The sequence below is a fragment of the Phocoena phocoena genome, chromosome 11, assembly GCF_963924675.1.
Source record: "Phocoena phocoena chromosome 11, mPhoPho1.1, whole genome shotgun sequence".
Classification (NCBI taxonomy): Eukaryota; Metazoa; Chordata; class Mammalia; order Artiodactyla; family Phocoenidae; genus Phocoena; species Phocoena phocoena.
This window is the reverse complement of record NC_089229.1, coordinates 7,304,218-7,326,975: the sequence shown is the minus strand read 5'-3', so window position 1 is coordinate 7,326,975 and position 22,758 is coordinate 7,304,218. Positions and strand designations below refer to the sequence as shown.

General features: G+C 43.1%; 1 protein-coding gene across 1 annotated transcript in view; it reads left to right on the top strand.

The window, feature by feature from the left end:
- Positions 1 to 22,200, top strand: part of XRCC6 (X-ray repair cross complementing 6) — a 28,775-nt gene extending 6,575 nt beyond the window's left edge. Inside the window, exons 3-12 of the mRNA XM_065887066.1 lie at positions 1,242 to 1,380; positions 1,635 to 1,889; positions 2,438 to 2,621; positions 6,703 to 6,889; positions 8,713 to 8,881; positions 9,603 to 9,764; positions 12,545 to 12,674; positions 13,852 to 13,952; positions 17,777 to 17,890; positions 21,788 to 22,200. Of these exons, the coding sequence (XP_065743138.1) occupies positions 1,242 to 1,380; positions 1,635 to 1,889; positions 2,438 to 2,621; positions 6,703 to 6,889; positions 8,713 to 8,881; positions 9,603 to 9,764; positions 12,545 to 12,674; positions 13,852 to 13,952; positions 17,777 to 17,890; positions 21,788 to 21,984 (1,638 nt within the window). The 3' untranslated portion in view covers positions 21,985 to 22,200. The remainder of the gene's footprint in view (positions 1 to 1,241; positions 1,381 to 1,634; positions 1,890 to 2,437; positions 2,622 to 6,702; positions 6,890 to 8,712; positions 8,882 to 9,602; positions 9,765 to 12,544; positions 12,675 to 13,851; positions 13,953 to 17,776; positions 17,891 to 21,787) is intronic.
- The last annotated feature ends 558 nt before the right edge of the window (positions 22,201 to 22,758 follow it).

The window sequence follows — 22,758 nt, the reverse complement described above, 5'->3', positions numbered from 1 at the left end:
TGACTAGACATACCATAAGTTCTGCATTTAAGGAGAGAATTGCTATGGAGGAAGGCCAGGTAGAGTCTCAAGCAGGATATGGAGGGGGGTCACCATTGTTGGTTTATTCCTCAGCTTTGCAGAATCAGAAACTTAATTTTGTCAGTACCCCCAGAATTATAGGCCACCAGGACTGACCACTTATGAGACACTGATTTACTAGATATGGCTTTAGTTTATATTTCCTGGAATACTGATGTGTTTAATTGTGTAATTAGGCAAATTTTATTTCAAAAGTTGCTTTTAGTAGGTATAGATTTATTTTCCATTATTTATTAATGTCACATATACAAACATTCACTTAAACCTTTTATGTATGTAATTATTTTATATATGTAAATTTTGTTTCTTGGTATCAAGCTACTTGAGGAAAAGAGACTTCCCTGGTGGTCCAGTGGTTAAGACTTTGCCTTCCAATGCAGGGGGTATGGGTTTGATCCCTGGTCAGAGAGCTAAGATCTCACATGCTTTGGGGCCAAAAAACCAAAACATAAACAGAAGTAATATTGTAAAAAATTCAATAAAGACTTTAAAAATGGTCCACATTAAGAAAAAAAAAAAAGCTACTTAAGGAATGATCAAATGGCCTGTTCAAACTCAGCCAATTAAGTAAGTGACATCATTGGGACTCAAATCCACGTTTTCCGATTCTAGTGCTGGGCTTTTATTGATTTTTATTTCCCTATAGCAGAGTTTCCTTCCGGAGTATATACATGTTTTTTTTTTTTTTTTTCGGTACATGGGCCTCTCACTGTTGTGGCCTCTCCCATTGCAGAGCACAGGCTGAGGACGCGCAGGCTCAGCGGCAATGGCTCACGGGCCCAGCCGCTCTGCGGCATGTGGGAACTTCCCGGACCGGGGCACGAACCCGCGTCCCCTGCATCGGCAGGCGGACTCTCAACCACTGCGCCACCAGGGAAGCCCTACATGTTTTGAATTCTCTGATTTCTTATTGTAGGGACTGCTTATATGTCTGTTGTGTACTTAACCACACTTTGCTTTGTGTTATGCATAATATAAATGACCATCACCCTCACTGGATTATGAGTTTCCTGAAGGTAGGGGTCACACCTTACTCAAATGCCATGTACAAATTCAGCAAATATATATTGAGTGCCCTACTATGTGTCAGGCACCTGTGGAGCTTAAGTTTAGTGGTACGTAGTTAAATATTAATTGAAATTTTATGTTTGTTTTTTCAGTGTATCCGGAGTGTATACACCAGTAAGATCATAAGCAGTGATCGAGATCTCTTGGCAGTGGTGTTCTATGGTACGAAGAAGGACAAAAATTCAGTGAATTTCAAAAATATTTACGTCTTGCAGGAATTGGATAATCCAGGTCAGTAGTATTCTAAGATCAGCTTTTCCCTTACATGAGAAGGTCACTAACATGCACAAAGGGGGATGTGGAGAAGGAAGCAGATAACATCTTGACTGGGAGTATGCTTTCCTGCACAAGGGGGTTCTTACTGGGGTGTAGACTTTTGTTATGTGGGTTAAACAGCTCTGGGTGAGAAAGAGCTTCTGTTAGTCTTGTAAAACACTGGCGCTGTTCCGACTTTTCTGCCCATTTGACTCCCTGTCTCTGATCAGGTGCTAAACGAGTGCTAGAGCTTGACCACTTTAAGGGGCAGGAGGGGAAGAAACGTTTCCAAGACCTAATTGGCCATGGATCTGACTACTCCCTGAGTGAAGTACTGTGGGTCTGTGCCAACCTCTTTAGCGATGTCCAGTTCAAGATGAGCCATAAGAGGATCATGCTTTTCACCAATGAAGATGACCCCCACGGCAATGACAGTGCCAAAGCCAGCAGGGCCAGGACCAAAGCTGGGGATCTCCGTGACACAGGTCGGCATTCCCCTGTTCTTTTATTTTATTTCTTTGGCCGCATTGTGCGGCTTGTGGGATCTTAGTTCCCCGACCAGGGATCGGACCCGTGCTGCCTGCAATGGAATCGAGGAGTCTTAACCACTGGACCTCCAGGGAAGTCGCTCCCTGTTCTTTTAACTTGGCACTTAATTTTTTTTTGCTTTTTTATAGCTGATGTCAAATAGTTGCTTTTCACCCTTCAGAGTAAAATGAAACAGTATAGTGAAGCTGGGGGAGACCCCAATGTAATATTCCCAATGAAAATGACCAGGCCATTCGTTGTCTGAAGGGCTCTACCAGAGGGAGCTTTTCTTGACTTTAATGCCACCACAAATGGTGGTTATTTGAACAAGTTGTCTGAAGTCATTAGAGCAGCTGATCCCCTTAACCACTTTCTCTAAGTCCTGAAAATGTTTATAATCAATCTAGTTCTTTGGGAGCTTTTGACAGCATATTTAAACTTAACTGAAAAAAATTCTCCCTTGCTGGAAATTGTTTCCCCTCACTTTTGTCTATCCTCGCTCCAGGTATCTTCCTTGACTTGTTGCACCTAAGGAAACGTGGGGGCTTTGACATATCCTTGTTCTACAGAGATATTATCAGCATAGCAGAGGATGAGGACATAGGGGTTCACTTTGAGGAGTCGAGCAAGCTCAAAGACCTGTTGAGGAAGGTTCGCGCCAAGGAGACCAGGAAGCGCGTGCTCTACAGGTAGGCACTAAGCCTGGGTCAGCTGCCCACAAGGCCCCTAACTGATCATAAGCAGTGCATGGCTTTGACCTCCCTGGCTCCTTAACTCTGGGCTGTACCACTGCCTCACTGTTCCTCTAAAAAAAAACTTGCTTTATTTCAGGATAGCACAAGCTATTTGCTTCTCTTTCTCTAGAAAGAGCTGGTATGCTGTTTCTCCAAAATAAAACAGCTCTCCACTCCTTTGGGGTAAACAGTTGCGGCTAACGGTATCCTCAGTTGCACTCACTAGGACATTGTCTGTTTTCTTCTCCTCTGTAAATTGGGGATAATGACAGTACCTGGTATAGAGCAAAAACTCAATAAATTTTAGTTATTATCATTGTTGTTAAAATTGTGTTATTCTAATTTCTTATAAACTTGAGACCAATAAGAACCAGGTGGTTTGATTATCTTCCTTTAGAGACCTTTGACATTAGAATCCTAAGGCCGCCTCAGTGTTTCTTCCTAAAGAGCATCAGACTTTCATTTTAGACTAGTTTCCTCAGTATAGAGGAATAAGACCCTTGGTAGTTTTTGAGCTGTTTTCAAGAGATTACTGACAATTCTACTAGAAAACCCATGAAATTAAATATTTTAAGGAAACCATGAAGCAGCTCATTGCTACAGTTATAGTTTTGTCATTGTTCTCCTTTACCTCCCAGGAACTATTTCTTTTTCCTCAAACAATTACCCTGTCACCTTTTCTCCTTCCTGAAATGGTGGAATATTGTTACTACTACAATTTGGAAATCTACACATATTGGTGGGAGTGGCAGGGGGGATCAAATGGTGGTTAAAAGTAGGTTCTAGAGTCAGATTGGCTCAGATTCTAGTCCTCTGCTGTGTGACCTGGGGTAAATCATGTAACTTCTCTGAGCCTCATTAAAATGGGAGCAAAAATGGTCCCTCTTTATAGGGCTGCTGTGATGATTAAATGGAATAACATAGTAATTATGTTAGCTATTCTTACTATTAGCTATAAACGTTAGCTATTCTTACTGTTTTGTGAGAGTCATTATAGGATACTTGGTAGTAATAATAATAAATTGGAGCTGTTTGAGAATTAATTGCCTAAGGCTTAGAAAATTATTACACTTATTCTTGCTGTAATAAAATAATAGAATTATTTTATTGCATAATTATTATGTGCCAGGCACTGTCCTAAGTTCTTTTTTCTTTTTTTTGTGAATTTTAGAATTTTATTTATTTTTTATACTGCAGGTTCTTATTAGTTATCCATTTTATACATATTAGTGTATATATGTCAATCCCAATCTCCCAATTCATCACACCACCACTCCCACCCCTGCCACTTTACCCCCCTTGGTGTCCATACATTTGTTCTCTACATCTGTGTCTCTCTTTCTTTCTTTCTCTTTTTTAATATATTTATTTATTTATTTTTGGCTGTGTTGGGTCTTTCTTGCTGTGTGCGGGGCATTGCGGTGCGCGGGCTTCTCATTGAGGTGGCTTCTCTTGTTGCGGAGCACGGGCTCTAGGGTGGGCAGGCTTCAGTAGTTGCAGCACGTGGGCCCAGTAGTTGTGGCTCACGGGCTCTAGAGCGCAGGCCCAGTAGCTGTGGCGCACGGGCTTAGTTGTTCCGCGGCATTTGGGATCTTCCCGGACCAGGGCTCGAATCCGTGTCCCCTGCACCGGCAGGCAGATTCTTAACCACTGTGCCACCAGTGAAGCCCTGTGTCTCTATTTCTGCCCTGCAAACTGGTTCATCCGTATGTCCTAAGTTCTTTGTTAACATAATTACCTCATTTAATCTATAAAAACAGTGCTTTGAGTTGGGTTGAAACCTACCCATTAGTAACATTTATTAACCTTAAATCATTTCAGATGAAGTTTAACATAAGCAGCTTGTTTTGTGCTGTGGGCTTTCACATTTTCCTTTCCTTGGTATGACATAAACCACATGATGTTATACTATAATTCTGTCTTAACTTAGAGTTATGACATTTTCAAGGTCGAAAGGTACCTTAGTTTATAGATGTGAACATTTAATATGGGGTGGGGGGACTAACCGATTGGCTCTTTTGGTTCAGAAATAGAACCAAGGTCACTTGAAGCCTGAGGCCAGAGTAGACCACATTGACCAGTGCTTTTTCCCAGGATACTAAAATTTAGAGGGCACAACAATTTTAAAAAATTACTTTTGCAGATTGTGCAGTTTTTAAATTGGTTACATTTATTGTCAGCTCTCCTTCAGCAGCCTTTAAACAACTGTGTTTAACACCTAGTAAGCTGGAATGATTTAAAGTAGGAAGCCATCAAATGGGTGGTGTTATTACTAATGCCCATCTGTTACTAACACTCATCTCTGGGGCACATCATACATTACCAAATTGTACCATACCTACCAGGTGCTTGCTCCAGGAACCTAAAATTTCTAGTCAGGGCTCTGTCCCAAACCAATGTTCTTTCTACTGTGTGAACCAATATACCTTTGAACTAGCTATAACTTGTTTAAACATGTTCTCTTCTTTAAAGTAAATACTGCTAAACATTCTACAACAGTGAAGATTGGGTTATTAATTTAAGACTTTTCTTCTTTTGGGATAAAGGTTTTAAAGCTATAAATTTCCCTCTGAGCACTGATTTAGCTGCATCCTATACCTTTTGATATGTTGTATTTTCACTTTCATTCAGTTCAAAACCATTTTAAATTTCCCGTGTGATTTCTCCTTTGACCTCCTGGGTTATTTAGAATTGTATTGTTTACTTTCCAAATATTTGAGGTTTTCCCAGATTTCTCTCTGTTGTGGATCTCTAACTTAGTTCCATTTTGGGTAAAGAACATATTTTGTATGATAGCAATCCTTTTTCTTTTTTTCTTTTTGGCTGCACTGCACAGCATGTGAGATCTTAGTTCCCTGACCAGGGATTGACCTGTGTCCCCTGCAGTGGAAGTGCAGAGTTCTAACCACTGGACCACCAGGGAATTTCCAATTTCAATTTTTTTAGATGCATTTAGACTTGTCTTGTGTCTCAGTATATGGTCTATCCTAGAGAATGTTCCATGTGTGCTTGAAGAGAATGTGTAGCATAGGTTAGTTTTCTGTTCTCCCTTTTTTCCCCACAGTATTGTATTGGAAATATTTTTGCATGTTGTCTTTATTATAGAACACATTTTCAAGAGGTCCTATTTGTGCTTAAGATGTTGATATAAATACTCTGGAGCAAAATGTTATAAAGGAAAAGTACCTGAGCTTTGAATCAGACATACGTGAATTTGAATACCAGTTTTCGTTAGTTGTATGTCTTTGGGCAAGTTAGGTAACATTCCTGAGCCTCAGTGTTTTCATCTGTAAAAATGACAACAATAAGGTTATTGGGTAGCAAGTAACAGAAACTGACTCTTGACTAATTTCAGCATATTAAAACTGGGTAGTATAGGAACCAGGGTGGCACCAGGAATCTAGAAAATAAGAATTATTGACAGTGTCTTTGGGGTACCACTGTCAGCAAGCATCCCCTCCAACCGTGTCCTTTCTTGGTCACTGTTTAAGACCCAGATTCTCAGGAGAATAAGTCTGATGGCTTGAGCCTGGGCCAGATGTGCCTATCTCTTGGTCAGGGTAAAGCATATCACCTGGATGAACATTTTCCTAAAACTGCAGTGGGGCAAGGGTGGTTCCCTAAGAAAAATTGGGGTTTCATTGTTAAAATAAGAGGGAAGGTATAGTAGACAAGCAGAAGCAGCAGATAATATAGTACTTATAGGATTATTATGATGATTAAATGAGAGAATAACTGTAAAGTGTATAATAAATTGCTAGGCTCTATTTAAAAAATCATTATTTTTAGTACGGTACATTCTTTATCATTATTTTAAGGAGTTAACAGTACATTCTGAGACTAAGATTGTGCAACATAGATGCTGAGATGTATTACAGCAAACTCCATTGTATTATTAAAAAGCTTTATATTTGTATTCGAAAAGCTTAGGTTATTGGAGAGAATAAAACAAATCAGGGCTTGGGTGCCATGAATGAATTTTAGATAGGAAAATATACTCTTTCTGTCCAAATTAAAAATTTTTTCTCTCCTTCAGGTTGAAGCTTAAGCTCAACAAAGATGTAGCGCTCACTGTTGGCATTTATAATATGGTCCAGAAGGCTCTCAAACCTTCTCCAGTGAGGCTTTATCGGGAAACAAATGAACCAGTGAAAACCAAGACCCGGACATTTAATGTAAATACAGGCAGTTTGCTTTTGCCTAGCGACACCAAGAGGTCCCAGGTAGGTCTCTGCCTTCTTACTGAATTTTGTCCTGTTGAAGAGTTAACAGGGAGGGGGAGACATGATCAGCCTAACTAGTTAAATAACTTTCATGTGCGCATCTTTCTAGCCAAGCTAGAAAGTTGTTGTCATTACCCTTTGGAATATGGCATCTAGATCAGTAATACCTTGGGAGCTAGAAAGTTAGAGCCAGTATTTGGAAGAGGTGTCAGTGAAAACTTCAGCCCTTGATCAGCCAGCACATGCTACTCTGAGTCTTAACAGTCTAATTCCAGTACAGTGGCAGAAATTGTTTTATAGTTAACTAGGGAGATGAGCTAGGGAAAGAAAGTGTGTTAGGTGTGAAGTGCCCTCGTTTTAGGGAGAGATTTTTTTTTCTTTGCCAAACTAACCACTTTTTCCTGTGCCTTGAAATGATACCTTCATGCCTTTTTTTTTTTTTTTTTTGTGGTACGTGGGCCTCTTACCATTGTGGCCTCTCCCGCTGCGGAGCACAGGCTCCGGACGCGCAGGCTCAGCGGCCATGGCTTACGGGTCCCGCAGCATGTGGGATCCTCCCGGACCCGGCACGAACCCGTGTCCCCTGCATAGGCAGGCGGACTCTCAACCACTGCACCACCAAGGAAGCCCCCCCTCATGCCTTTCTTAATCTGAAAGACAGACTAAGGATGCAGAACATTATCTCTCCTCATCCTCTCACCTTTGTTCAATCTATAGAAGGATTTTTTTAATTGAAGTACAGTTGATTTACAAAGTTCTGTTAATTTCTGCTGTACAGCAAAGTGATTCTGTTATACATATATATATACATTTTAAAATATTCTTTTCCATATGGTTTATCTCAGGATATTGAATGTAGTTCCCTATAGAAAGATTTGATATCTGAAATTAAAATCAAGTGAGTCATCCTTCCTTTTTAGTTACGCAAAACGTGGGAGAGCGATTTTGCCTAAGTTCAGGACCTAGAAGGATCAACTAAGTGACTAAAATTAAATATTATTTTGATTCAACCCTCGAGATGTCTTTTGGAGCACAAATTTCAGGCCAGAGTGTCTTGCCCTACTTTTCAGGAGGAGAAGACGACAAGAAATTTCTCCTTCCATTTTGGAAGTAGCTAGTTTTCCATGTTGGTTTATTCATAGGCAGTAGCTCTTCCGGTTACTAAGTTTCTTTCTTGATTAACTGTGCCTACAAAAAGTCTTAAGGGCTCTGTTTTTGTTTATAAAACCCAAATTTGACCTTTACTAAGTTCTGTTACTAATCGCATATTTAGGATCAAAATGCAAATGTTAAAAGTTTGGAAGTAGTATGTGTGTATGTGTGTGTGTGTGTGAGCCTCCTACACTGAGACCTAGCACAATACCTGACGTAGGTCCTCTCAATAAGTAGGTAAGGTTTGAGCATCCTTTGTGTGTCAGGGATGATGCTGAGGGTTTAGTACACATTAAATGAGGGAAGGAACAAATGCCTGAAGAACATGGCTTTTAGCACTAGACAGATGTGGTACAGTTCAAAGCCCAATTCGGTTGTATACTCTGCAGCAAGTTACTAACTATAGAGCCTCAGTTCACTCATCTGTAAAACAGAGTTTTTAACATTTACTGCCTAGGATTGTTACAGATGATAAACTGGGTGGCAAAAGTAAAGTGCCTGGCTGGCACTCAATACATGTCAATTGCTGTTGATAGGAGGAAGATGCCTCTGATGAGCCCTCTTCCTGCTCCTTAGAAGAAAGCTGATTTTAACTTGCTAGTGTCATATGGCAACCATTTCGCATGTCTGTGTATCCTCGCTATGTGGCCCTCGTTGTTCCCCTTCTATAGACCTATGGGAGTCGTCAGATTGTATTAGAGAAAGAGGAAACAGAAGAGCTTAAACGGTTTGATGAACCAGGTTTGATTCTCATCGGTTTCAAGCCCTTGATAATGCTGAAGAAGCACCATTACCTGAGGCCCTCCCTGTTCGTGTACCCCGAGGAGTCCCTGATAAATGGTAAGGGGCATAAACCAAGGATAAACGAATAAGCAACGCAGAAGGCAATTTACCGAGCAGCATTCCTAAATGGCTGCTGCTGGAAACTATATAGGATGTGTTACTGGGTGTTTTGAAAGTGTTTCACACTCAAATAAATTTTGGAAACGTGGGACTAAACAAAGTTAAAGAGATTTCTTTAGGAACTATAATATACTGATAGCATTGTGAATATCCAGGAGGGGATATGGAATTAGCATATTTAAAACTTAGTTGCTATGAAATTCTTTCTTTGAGGCATCAGATAAAGAGTTCGGAAAAAACAAACCTGGCTTCTTCCCTAGTGTTGCGATTAAGGATGATATGAACTTCGCCATTGGGTTTATTTGTGCTGTCCAGACCTATATTCCTCTGTGGTATAGCTAATGAACCTCCCGGATCTGACCTGACTGGTTTTCATTAGCAACTAGGGCTTATGTCATTAGCCTAATGATAGTAAAAGTGAACTGACAGTAATAATTCACACCCCTAAATGGAGTATTTGAGGTGCCCTTTCCTTTCTCTTCCTTTCTATGCCTCTGCTACCCTCACTTTACCCTCACCTCTGGGTCCATCACCCCTGAGCTATCAAAGTATCATAAATGCTTTTAAAAAATGTGAGAGAAACTGTAGGTTTATAATGTGGGCTAAGAAAGGAGGAGACATCTTTAGGATATAGATCCCTGGGATGTTTGTTTTCCAGGGAGCTCAACCCTATTCAGTGCTCTACTCACCAAGTGTCTGGAGAAGGAGGTCATGGCAGTGTGCAGATACACACCCCGCCAGAATGTCCCCCCTTGTTTTGTGGCCTTGATGCCACAGGAAGAGGAGCTGGATGACCAGAAAATTCAGGTGACTCCCCCAGGTATGTGAAAGAGATAATTTCAGTGCTTCTGAACCTTGCTTAGCCTTGGAGTCATTCCTGGGATACCAACTCAGACCTGCTGAACCAGAGTCTCCAGGAGTGGGGCCTGGGAAATGTGTTTATAAGATTGCACAGGTGAATTTGATGAACAGCCAGGTAAGTCTGTCAAATATGGTTGTGCAGTGCACAGCATATACAACTGTACAAGGCAGCTCTGCAGCCAGGGTTGAAAATTGACTTCATAGGGACTGTTTGCAGGTTACTGGCATAAGTTCATGCGGTCTCACTGCTGACACATTCTTTACTAAAAACCATTGTTTGGTACCCTTGTAATATTTAATGGTTGGTTTATCTCTTGTGTACACCAAAGCAGTGAGGTATCATGGAATGACTGTGGGTTTTTTTTTTTTTTTTTTTTTTTTTTTTTTTTTTTTTGCGGTATGTGGGCCTCTCACTGTTGTGGCCTCTCCCGTTGCGGAGCACAGGCTCCAGACGCATAGGCTCAACGGCCGTGGCTCACGGGCCTAGCCCCTCTGCGGCATGTGGGATCTTCCTGGACCGGGACACGAACCCATGTCCCCTGCATCGGCAGGCGGACTGTGAACCACTGCGCCACCAGGGAAGCCCCTTTTTTTTTTTTTTTTAATATTTATTTATTTATTTGGTTGCACCGAGTCTTAGTTGCAGCAGGTGGGCTCCTTTGTTGTGGCTCTAGGGCTCCTTAGTTGCGGCTCCAGGGCTCCTTCGTTGCGGCTCCAGGGCGCCTTAGTTGTGCCTCACCTGCTCCTTAGTTGCAGCATGCGAACTCTTAGTTGCAGCACGCATGTGGGATCTAGTTCCCTGACCAGAGATGGAACCCAGACCCCCTGCATTGAGAGTGCGGAGTCCTATCCACTGCGATGCCAGGGAAGTCCCATGACCGTGGGTTTTGAAGTCACACTTGACTTTGTCTTACACTTATGTGTCTGAAAGCTCACTTTCTTTTGTTTTAGACCCTTCTCTGCCACCTGTTAGTTGGCCAACTTGGGCAAATAATTTTTTTTTTTTTTTTTTTTTTTGTGGCCTCTCCTGTTGTGGAGCACAGGCTCCAGACGCGCAGGCTCAGTGGCCATGGCTCACGGGCCCAGCCGCTCCGTAGCATGTGGGATCTTCCCGGACTGGGGCACGAACCCGTGTCCCCTGCATCGGCAGGTGGACTCTCAACCACTGCACCACCAGGGAAGCCCTTGGGCAAATAATTTAACCTTTCTGTTTATGTTCCTTATCTGCAAAGATGAGAATTCTGGAACACCTTTCTCTCAAGGTCACTTCACATTTGAAATAAGTTAATAAACAGATAAGTGCCTAGCACAAAGCAGCCAACAGATGACTACTAGTCATCCTTCTTTTTAAAGAATATTTATTTATTTATGGCTGTGTTGGGTCTTTGTTGCTGCGCATGGGCTTTCTCTAGTTGTGGTGAGCGGGGGCTACTCTTCGTTGCGGTACATGGGCTTCTAACTGCGGTGGCTTCTCTTGTTGCAGAGCATGGACTCTAGGCACGCGGGCTTCAGTAGTTGTGGCGCGTGGGCTCTAGAGCGCAGGCTCAGTAGTTGTGGCGCATGGGCTTAGTTGCTCTGCGGCATGTGGGATCTTCCCGGACCAGGGCTCGAACCCATGTCCCCTGCATTGGTGGGCTGATTCTTAACCACTGCGCCACCAGGGAGTCCCATCCTTCCTCTTTAGCCATGCTAATAAAAATTATAAAGTAAGTCTTTGAATGTGTTATATTTCCAACCCTGGTCATGTGAATGCTCAGGAACACCTTTTATGTCAGTTCTGACGCTTTGTCTCTCAGCTCTGTGCTGATGAAGCAGAGGCTCTCCAAGCCCCATTCCTCCTTTGCCAGCGGGCTCTCGGTGATGCTCTGTCAATAGTGGGTGCTAGAGGGAGACATTAGGGCCGTGGAGAGCTAAGAGACTTCCTCTTGTTCAGTGCTGTTGGCATTGCCAGCAAGGGCTCTTCACCTGGCAGCAGCAGTGGGTTCCAGTCTCTAGATTTTTCAGTCTTTCTAGAGCCCGTCAGCAACTGGACAGGGTCAGGCTGGTAACCGTTACCTCTTCCCTTCTAGCACATGGTGGGGACTGGGGAGCAAAGGGGAGAGGTTGAAGCTCGGAGGAAGGGCCGACAGAGTTGGATGTAGCCCTCCAGGGAGGGGCACTGTCCACCTGGTTCTGGGTGTATGGAAAAAGCTGGTGGCTGGAAGCTGGCTGGGGCGACACTGGCAGGAACAGGAAGTACCTGAGAAGGAAGGAAGAAGTCTCCTTTCAGGTCCCCCTCTGGAGACTCCAAAGGGAGTCTGCTAGGCAGATGCTAACAGGAATCATCTGGTAAAGGAGAAATGGGATTTGCAGGGTCTCAGCTCTAGCAGCACAGCACACAGAAGGGTGAATTGGAGCTGAGAAAAAAACAACAGCTCAGGAGACTTCCCTGGTGGCACAGCGGTTAAGACTCTGCCTGCCGATGTAGGGGACACCGGTTCGAGCCCTGGTCTGGGAACTAAGATCCCACTTGCTGCAGAGCAACTAAGCCTGTGTGCCGCAACTACTGAGCCCGTGCGCCACAATGAGAGAGAAGCCCACCGTGCTGCAACAAAGATCCTGCTTGCCTCAACTAAGACCCAATGCAGCCAAAAATAAAATAGATTAGTTTTTTTAAAAAAGGAATTAAAACGATAGCTCAGTGACTGAAACCTTTCGTTGAGTTAAATCTCCGAAAACGTATTTTTCTTTCTTCTTCAGGCTTCCAGCTCGTCTTCTTGCCCTATGCTGATGACAAACGGAAGGTGCCCTTTACTGAAAAAGTCATGGCAAACCCAGAGCAGATAGACAAGATGAAGGCTATTGTTCAGAAGCTCCGCTTCAAGTACAGGTGAGTGATGGGTCATTCACAGGCTTTCTTCTGGAACTGCCTCCTGAGTTGAAGATCGTACTGGAGATTTGAGTTAAGCATAAACCAAGAGAATGTGATTGTATCCTTTTCCATTAACTGATAGATAATTAGTCTTTAGAAGCTATAGGGAGAGTGGAAGTTCTTTTATTGAAGGCTCTGGAATTGTGCTACGGGTTCATAGCTGGTTGACCTGCTGTGTTGTGCTTAGAAAGCCAGGCTGGTTAGTTGAACAAGCTCCGCAAAGCAGCAGTAAGGAGAAGATTCTTGGTTGGCCTTCTCCTTGATTGTTTGTTGTCACATGAGTAAGAGCAAGTAAATCCAGTGTAAATTGTCATGGGGTTGAAAAAATGATTATATAATGCACATAGACCATCTCCCAGAACCTGCATAATGTGACACCAAACGTAATTTTTTTCACATTTCGTCTTTTGTCTCTGGGCTACTTCCCTAACTCTTCCTACCTGTGGGCAAAGTGACCTTCTTTCTCCAAAGGAAACCTCCTGGTATAGTCCTTTGTTGGGCAAATGGAAGCATTGTTAAGGTTCTACCATGTGCCATGCACTGTTCTAGATACAACTCCAATAGTGTCTCATTTATTCTTCATGAGAACCCTGAAAGTTTTGGTGCCCATTTTACAGGTAAAGAAACTGAGGCTTAGAGGAGTGAGGCAGCTTGCCGAGACTCACCCACCTAGAAGGAACTGGAGCCAGGATTCAAGTGTAGGACTGTATGCCTCTAGATTCTTTCTGTTTTTACTTTCATGTTCTATCGAGTATGGGAAGAAAGAATACTCAGGTTCGTTGTCTCCTCACCTCCCACCATCCCTCTGTTGTGTTTTCTCTGTACTTACCTCCTCTGGCCCTGCCTCCTCTGTTTCTGTCTCTGTCCACAGCTTCCAGTGACAGACAGGTGGGCAGGTATTGTTTTGCTTTAAAATTTGCTTCTGGATCCCTAGCATTGGACAATAAACTGAAAATTGGAAAGAGAGAAGTTGATTCAAGAGATAAGATTCCCAACTCTTTTACCTGGGGTGTATTTCTCAGCTGACCTTGGGCCTTCACTGTCTCAGCTGAGTTTTTAACTTTATTATTTTATTTTTTAAATGTTTCAATTTTTATTTTTTAACTCATTCATGTCACTGTTAATGTTTTAACAGAAGTGACAGCTTTGAGAACCCAGTGCTGCAGCAGCACTTTAGGAACATGGAGGCCTTGGCTTTGGATTTGATGGAGCCCGAACAAGCCGTGGATCTGACACGTAAGGGGGCCGTGACTGAGTTGAGAAGTTCTTTTCGTGGGAGGCTTTCGTGTCGATTTTACTCTGGACCAGTAATATGGATGCATTTCCTAGCACCCTCTAAGTACACAACCTTGTGGTCCAGATCATCTCTGCCTGAGAGGTTTCCTAGACCAGCTTAGATTGCCTGGGAACGGGTTTGGCCGATTCTGCAGTAAGAGGAGGAGGAAGTGCCAGGCTTCTGAGACCTGCCTCTGAAGTAGACCATCCATGACTACATGTTGGTAAAAGTTAAAAACAAAAATCTGCAACATTTATTGAGTGCTTACTGTGTGCCAGGCCTTGTTGTCCTGTGTGTTGACTCATTTATTCTGCGTGACTATGAGGTAGGTTCTGTTACTGTCCCTAGTTTGCAGGGAAGGGAGTGATTGGCACTAAGTAGTAAGTGGTGGCTGTCGGCGCAGAATCCAGTGAGTCTGGCCCAGAGCCCTTGCTCTGAACCACTGTGCTTACCTTACTGCTGCTCCATCAGACGGCGTGCTCTGCCCTGAGAAAATGAACCTCATTACCCAGCATGGAGGACATTTGCCTGGCCTCCCAGGCTGAGGTGTTCTGAGCTCCCTGCTGGTCCCTTTCTGGATTGTGGTTCTCTCATGTACTTCATAAGAGGATGCATGAAGTTTAGCAATGTAAGTAAATACCCACTGGAAAACAGATTGGATTTAATAAAGACTCTTGACAGAGGTTGAAAAGATCAGAAGAGTTAGTTCGGCCTGCTTAGCTTCCCGGTTATTATTGATCTCTTTCATGCTAGCGCCAGCATTAAAAGCATGAGTTGTTGGACGTGTGTCATGGTGGTGACTGTCAGCTGGGCCTGGCAGAAGAAGAACCCTTGAGTGAGGCAGCCCATCTCTTCCTTTGTGGCCTTTAGGCAGATCAGGAAGTCAATTGCCTAGTCTCTAGCAAGATGGCTAGGGACACAGGCTTTGGAAACACCCGATGTAGGTAGATTTGAATCCCAGCTCTCTGGCACCTATTAAATTGCGTGGCCTTGGAACAATACTTAATCTCACTGAAGCCCAGTTTCCTTATTGGTAAAATGGGGATAATGATCTGTCCTTACACGGTGTTAACAAAATATACGCCCTGACACTCGGGAAGGTGCTCAGAACACAGTTGTTCTCCTTTATTCCACAGCCTTGTGCTCTACTTACTAGCGCCCCAGCCTCTTGCATTCTCTCTTCTGGCCCTATACTTTTTGGGAGAAAGTCTTGTTTTCTCTTTCTACTTCTATTTTTCAAAAACAATTTTGGCTGCTGTAGTGTTTCCTGTAAGCTAAATGTCTCAGGTTCCTGTCTTTAGCCCTTTCTTCTCTCCTTCCTGTTGGTTATGTTATCCACTCCCATAGCCTCAAGTATGACCTCATGCCCACAACCGCCAAACCTGTATCTCCAGCCCTGTCCTTTCCTCTAAGCTCTGGCCAAAGCTTCCAGCTGCCCAGGTGACATCTGTTGAAGGCCCTGGGTCTCCTCCTGCTCAAACATGTGACCCCTTTGACTCTTTGTTCTTTCACATCCCTCGCTCACTTCTAATCAAATGTGTCTGCTTCTCTGTGACACAATAAGGCTTTCTTTTTTTTTTTTTCGGTATGCGGGCCTCTCACTGTTGTGGCCTCTCCCGTTGCGGAGCACAGGCTCCGGATGCACAGGCTCAGCGGCCACGGCTCACAGGCCCAACCGCTCTGCGGCACGTGGGATCTTCCAGGACCGGGACACGAACCCGTGTCCCCTGCATTGGCAGGCGGACTCTCAACCACTGTGCCACCAGGGAAGCCATAAGGCTTTCTTTTAATAAATACCTTATCAAAGACTCAAAATTGTTTTCTTTCTTCTTTTGGCTTTGTCACACCATACTGTTTTGGTTTTTCTCCTATGCCTCTGGAGACCCTAAGACTTCTTTGCTGGACCTGCTTCCCTTTTTTCTCCTCTAACATGGAAGTGTGCTGGGTGATCCTGGGCGCCATCTTTCTCTGTCCTCTCACTTGTCCCTGCATGGCCTCATCAGGCTACATCAGTGGTTCTAAGTGTGGTCCCTGGACCAGCAGCACTGGTATCTCCTGGGAACTTGTCAGAAATGCACATTTTGAGCCCTACCCCAAGCTGACCGAATCTGAAACTCAGGTTGAGGCCCAGCAACGTGTGTTTTATTTTATTGTATTTGGCCATGCCGTGTGGCATGTGAGATCTTAATTCCCCGACCAGGGGTCGAACCCGTGCCCTCTGTATTGGAAGCTCAGAGTCTTAACCACTGGACCGCCAGGGAAGTCCCCAGCAACATGTGTTTTAACAAGCCTTCCCGGTGATTCTGAGACACGCCACTGCCTCTAGCACATTGGTTCTCAACTTCGGCTATACAGCAGACTCATCTGGGGGACTTAAAAAAAAATCTGGCTCTTTAGGCCTCACCCCAGACCAATTAAATAAGAATCTCCTGGGCATCAGTACTCTTTAAAAGTCCCCAGGTTGAGAACCAAAGCTCTAGTAGAGATTCCTGTAACCTGGAACATGGGGCTTCTGACACGGCGGGAGTGCAGTTTGACGGTGACGTTCTGCCGTCTTGTAGCTACATACACCACAGGGCAGGAGCTCCCCTCTGTACTTGGCAAACGTGGTCACATGAGGAGATGAGACATTCGTCTCATCACGCCTGCCCTTGATGTGACCCAGCTCTCAGCAAAAGCTCTACAAGCTATACAGTTGTAAGAAAGGAAATAAAAATATTATCTTTCCCCCAGAGCTTCCTTTGCCTATTGCATTTGCCTTGGGGAATGTTCCTGCCACCCCAACCACTCACCTCCAACCCCCGCTCACCCCCACACCTCTTATTCCATCCATATGTCCTGCCAGTGCTGTCACTTCTCAAGTTACAGTCCCATTGCCACCCCGCAGCCCCCGGCCGCCCCACTCACACGCACCGCTTCAGCCTTCTGTCTCACCTTCCGTCAGTTCATACTCTACACAGCTGGCAGGCAGGGTGATCTAAAACGTCCGTCTGATCACGTCGCTCCCCTGCTCGTAGACCTTCAAAGGTTCCCCACTGCTTTGAGGATAGGCCTACTTCCTGGGCAGGCATTTGAGGCTTCCATGACCTCGCCATGCTTGTCTTTCTAGCCTGCTTGCTGGGCCTGCCCATCTCACACCCTGCCTGCAAGCTGTGTGTCACTGGCTGTCTCTCACCCCTGTGCCTTCTGCTTAGACTAGTATCTACCAGAGGAAGGACACTCAGCTTGCGAGACTGTGCCGCACAGAGTCCTTCCTGACCCCTCCTGTGTTCCAGCGTGCCCTGTATGGTCCCTTTCTTCATGGCACTGTGCAGCTCTATTGCATTGGTGTTTTTACCACCTCCTTATGGCGCGTGGACTGTAAGCCCTGAGGGTACAGACTCTTGTTTGAATCCACAGGGTCTAGCCCGGTTCTCAACTCTACCGCTTCCCAGCTGTTTGACTTCAGGAAAGTCATTTAACGTCTCTGATTTCCACCTCTGTAAAACGGGAAGACAGGTTTACCTACCCCAGAGATTGTTAGGAGGATTAAATAAAAATAATAAGTTTAAAGCATTTAGGAGAGTGCCTGGTTGTCAAAAGTGCTCATTAAGTACAATTGTTAAAAGCTACTTGGTAAATGTTAGACTTCGAGCAAATGTATTCATGGCCAGCTCAGCTGCCTTGTGGACCCTCCCCCATCTCAGCAATTAAGTATTTTCTCCTCCGGTCCCAGTAGAGTTGGACTGGACAGGAAGCCAGGGCTTGTGACTTCACAGGCCACTTTTGTGTTTTTATTTTCTAGTGCCCAAGGTTGAAGTAATGGACAAAAGACTGGGCTCCCTGGTGGATGAGTTTAAGGAACTTGTCTACCCGCCAGATTACAATCCTGAGGAAAAAGTTCCCAAGCGAAAACAAGGTAAGGAGCTGGGTGTGGACGTTCAATGGGTTTTTGGGGTTTTTTTGGTTTGTTTTGCTTTGCTTTGTTTTTTTTTTTTTTTTTTTGGCCACGCGTGCGGCTTGCAGGATCTTAATTCACTGACCAGGGATTGAACCCAGGCCCTCAGCAGTGAACTCATGGAGTCCTAACCACTGGACCGCCAGGGAATTCCCAGTGGGTTATTTTTTGGACCACCAGGGAATTCCCAGTGGGTTATTTTTTAAAGTTGCCTTTATAGTCCTATCACAGAGGATAACGTCCTTTCAGAAATTGCTATACAAACCTACATATTTACAAACACAACATATTTCAGCACAAATGAAACAATATTCACATTGTTTTCTAGTTTATTTTGTTACTCAGCTATATATGTTGGGCAGGTATTTATATCTACACTCACATATCTACCTACTTAAAAAAAAAAATAAGGCTACAGGGTACTTCATTGGATAGATATACACAATTTATCCAACCAGACCTTTACTGATGGATAGATATACTGCAGTGAACAGGAACCACCATTGCATACTGGTGTGAGCAGTTACACAGCATAAATTCTTAGCAGTGGAATTGCTGGGTCAAGGTGTAGGCGTTTAAATTCTGATAAGAATTGCCAGTTTGCCTCTGAAAAGGTGATACAGTTTATACCCTATCCAAGAAGGGATTGGTGTGTTTCCCTACACTCTCACCAATTGTAGACTTTATATACTTTAAAAATTATATATTCACAAAAAAATAATAGAGGGAAAATGTATTCTGTTTTGATTTGCAGTTCTTCAGTTATGAGTAAGATGTAGTTTTACTGGACTTTTTTTTTCTGTGAACTCCCAGTTTGGGGCTTTAACCATTTTTCCTACTAGACTGTCCTTTTTCTTACTGCTGGACCCAAACAAAATGTCTTTACCGCGACTCTCACATTTTTCAGGACAGCACGTTGTGAATTCCTCAGCATTCGGGAATAATTCTGTCTTAGGTTGTAATCCTTTTAGCTATCTTTGCTCAAGTAAAGCCGAATTTGGGCCTTGCTTGCCCCCGAGACCCATGAGGAAGTGGAGCTATGAGAGGTTAGGTTTGTGGTCATTGCGCTTTCTCCCTTTTGCATCAGAAGTGATTCCTCCAGTGCCCTGTGTGCTGTCATAACTTTTCACACCTGCGTGAGTGTGATCTATATATTTGTTTATCTCACTCAGCCTGCATGTTCTTATCACCTAGCATGGCGCCTTGGTACTGACAAGGTGCTCTGTAAATGCTTTTTGTTTTGTTTTGTTTCCAGTTTTATTGATATATAATTGACATACACCATTGTATAAGTTTAAGGTGTACAACATAATGGTTTTCTTAAAAATAAATTTATTTATTTTTTAAATTTTTGGCTGCATTGGGTCTTTGTTGCTGCACGGGCTTTCTCTAGTTGCAGCGAGCAGGGGCTAGTTTTCATTGCTGTGCACGGGCTTCTCGTTGCGGTGGCTTCTCTTGTTGTGGAGCACGGACTCTAGGCGTGTGGGCTTCAGTAGTTGTGGCATGTGGGCTCAATAGTTGTGGCGCATGGGCTTAGTTGCTCCGTGGCATGTGGGATCTTCCTGGACCAAGGATCGAACCCATGTCCCCTGCATTGGCAGGCGGATTCTTAACCACTGCGCCACCAGGGAAGTCCCTACAACATAATGATTTGACTCACATATATCATGAAAAGATGACCACGTTAGGTTTAGTGAACATCCAGCATCTCATGTAGATACAACATTAAAGAAATAGAAAAAAAAAATTTTTTTCCTTGTGATGAGAACTCTTAGGATTTACTCTCCTAACAATTTTCATATGTAACATACAGTAGTGTTCATTATCTTTATCACGTTGTACATTCCATCCCTAGTACTTCTTTATTCTGTAAGTGGAAATTTGTACCTTTTGACTGCCTTCACCGAGTTCTCCTTGCCCATACTCCCCACTTCTGGTAACCACAAATCTGATCCCTTTTTCAATGAGTTTGTTTGTTTGTTTGTTTGTGAAGTATTATTGACCTCCAACACAATGTTAGTTTCTGGTACGTAGCATAGTGATTCAATATTGCTATACATTTCAAAATGATCACTACGTTAAGTCTAGTTGTCATGTGTCACCAAACAAAGATGTTACATAATTATTAACTATATTCCCCACAGTTTACATTTCATTCCTGTGACTCATTTATTTTGTAACCGAAGAAAGCTTATACTTCTTAATCTTCCTCACCTATTTCTCTCCTCCCCTCAGCCCGCCCTGGCAACCACCTATTTGTTCTCTGTATCTATGACTCTGTTTCTGTTTGGTTATGTTTTTTCATTTGTTTTGTCTTGTAGATTCCACATATAAGTGAAATCATATAGTTTTTGCAGTTCTCTGTCGGACTTATTTCACTTAGTATAATGCACTCTAGGCTCCATCTGTGTTGTCACAAATAGCGAGATTTCATTCTTTCATATGGCTAATATTCCATTGCATATATGTGTACCACATTTTCTTTATCCATTCATCTATTTATGGGCACTTAGGCTGCATCCATATCTTGGCTGTTGTAAATAATGCTGCAGTGAACATAGGGGTGCATGTATCTTTTTAATTAGTGTTTTGTATTTCTTCAAATTAATATCCAGAAGTGGAATTGCTGGCTTGTATGGTAGTTTTGTTTTTAATTTTTGAGGAATCTCCATACTATTTTCCATTAACCAATTTACATTACCACCAATGGTACATGAGGGTTCCCTTTTCTCCACTCTTGTTATTTGTTGTCTTTTTGATAATAGCCATTCTGACAGGTGTAAGGATATCTCACTGTGGTTTTGATTTGCATTTCCCTGATGATTAGTGATGTTGAGCATCTTTTCATGTGCCTGTTGGCCATCTGTATTGTCTTCTTTGGAAAAATGGCCTTTCGGGTCCTCTGCCCATTTTCAATTGGGTTGTTTGTTTTTTTGATGTTGAATTGTATATGTTCTTTGCATGTTTCAGATACTAATCTCTTGTCTGATATGTCATTTGCAAATATCTTCTTCCATTCAGTAGGCAACCTTTTTGTTTGTTGATAGTTTCCTTTGCTGTGTGAAAGCATTTTAGTTTTATATAGTCCCATTTGTTTATTTTTTCTTTTGTTTCCCTTGCCTGAGGAGACGTATCCAAAAAAATATTGCTAAGACTAGTATCAGAGTGCATACGCCTGTGTTTTCGTCTAGAAGTTTTATGGTTTCAGGTCTTACATTTAATCTTTAATCTATTTTTTAATCTTTAAAAAACCTTTAATCTATTTTGAGGTTTATTTAAAATATGGTCTGAGAAAGTTTGATTCTTTTGCACGTAGCTGTCCAGTTTTCCCAACACCATTTATTGAAGAGGCTGTCTTTTTCCCATTGTATATTCTTGCTTCCTTTGTCATAGATTTATTACCCATATAAGTGTGGGTTCATTTCTGGGCTCTCCATCTGTTTCATTGACCTATATGTCTTGTTTGGGGGCCAATATCATACTATTTTGATCACTGTAGCTTTGTAGTATAGTTTGAAAGTATAAATGCTTTTCGAATGAAGAAAGGAAGGAAGGAATGACTTGCTCACCCAGCGTGATCAGCAGTTTCGGGTAAACTGATAGGATTCACTACTTTTAACTCCCTCCTAGACATGATACATTTTTTTGTGTTTAACTGAAAATTAAACACAAAATACATTTTTTTGTGTTTAACTGCCTTATCAAGACACCTGTCTTCCCCATGGTGTTCTAGGTAGGCATCACAGCTTCATGGAAGATGGTTAACTGTAGCCCAGATCATATGAGGGCCCCTGTGCAGTATAGCTGGGATCCCACTGGTAGCATTTCCAATCACTCCCATCTGACCTGTTTCCCCAGGTGATGAAGATTCTGGAAGCAAAAGGCCCAAGGTGGAGTTATCTGAAGAGGAGCTGAAGGCCCACGTCAGCAAGGGCACACTGGGTAAGCTCACTGTGCCCACACTGAAGGAAGCCTGCAGGGTGTACGGGCTGAAGAGCGGGACAAAGAAGCAGGAGCTGCTGGATGCGCTCACCAAGCGCTTCCAGAAGGCCTGACCAGAGACCATACAGCCAGTTATCCTTCCACATTGCAGCCAGGTGGCCTGGTTTTGTTTTTATCAAGTTAAAACATGTTTCTCCTGAGCCAGGAAGAGTCTGGCTGACAGAAGCCAAGGACTTCGTTTATGAGACTTTCTGTTGTCATGGAGACAGCGTTGCCATCTCACTTTGCTGTGCCTTACTCTACTGTCTGAATAAAGAGCCCTAACTTTGTACTATATATTGTTCTATAGTGTAAAAGAGGAAGATGTGTCTGCTTTGCATCCAAAGATGCCATTGGCTGTTAGCTTAATTTTCTCTCCCACTGGGAACGCATTTCATCACAATGGAAACAAAATAAATATCAATGAGGGTAGGGAAGAGTGTGCCAATTAAGGACAGGTGAACATAGTTTAGGAATGACAAGCCCTAGTAAGGTTATATTCTCCTGATCCTCTGTCCTCCCACCTGTTTTCCTTTAAATGTGTCATATGAAGATCTAAAGATCAGATTTCAGAAGTAATAAGGAGGCAACATTTCTAATTCTGGTACCACTTGCTTCATGAGTAAATGGCAACCCCCCCCCCATGTTGTATTTTTTTAATGTGACATTCAAGTATATGAAGAAGAGATACACATTTTCTGTTGCCCTGAGAGTTTGGGTTGCTGTGTAAGTGAAATGAGTTATTCCTGTTATTTTCAGGGGTGCTGTAGGAAGTTCAAGAAGATACAGAGAGGTTCGATGGGAGAAGGGAAAAAGGAAGGGTCCTAGTGTCAGGAAAAGAGGAAGAG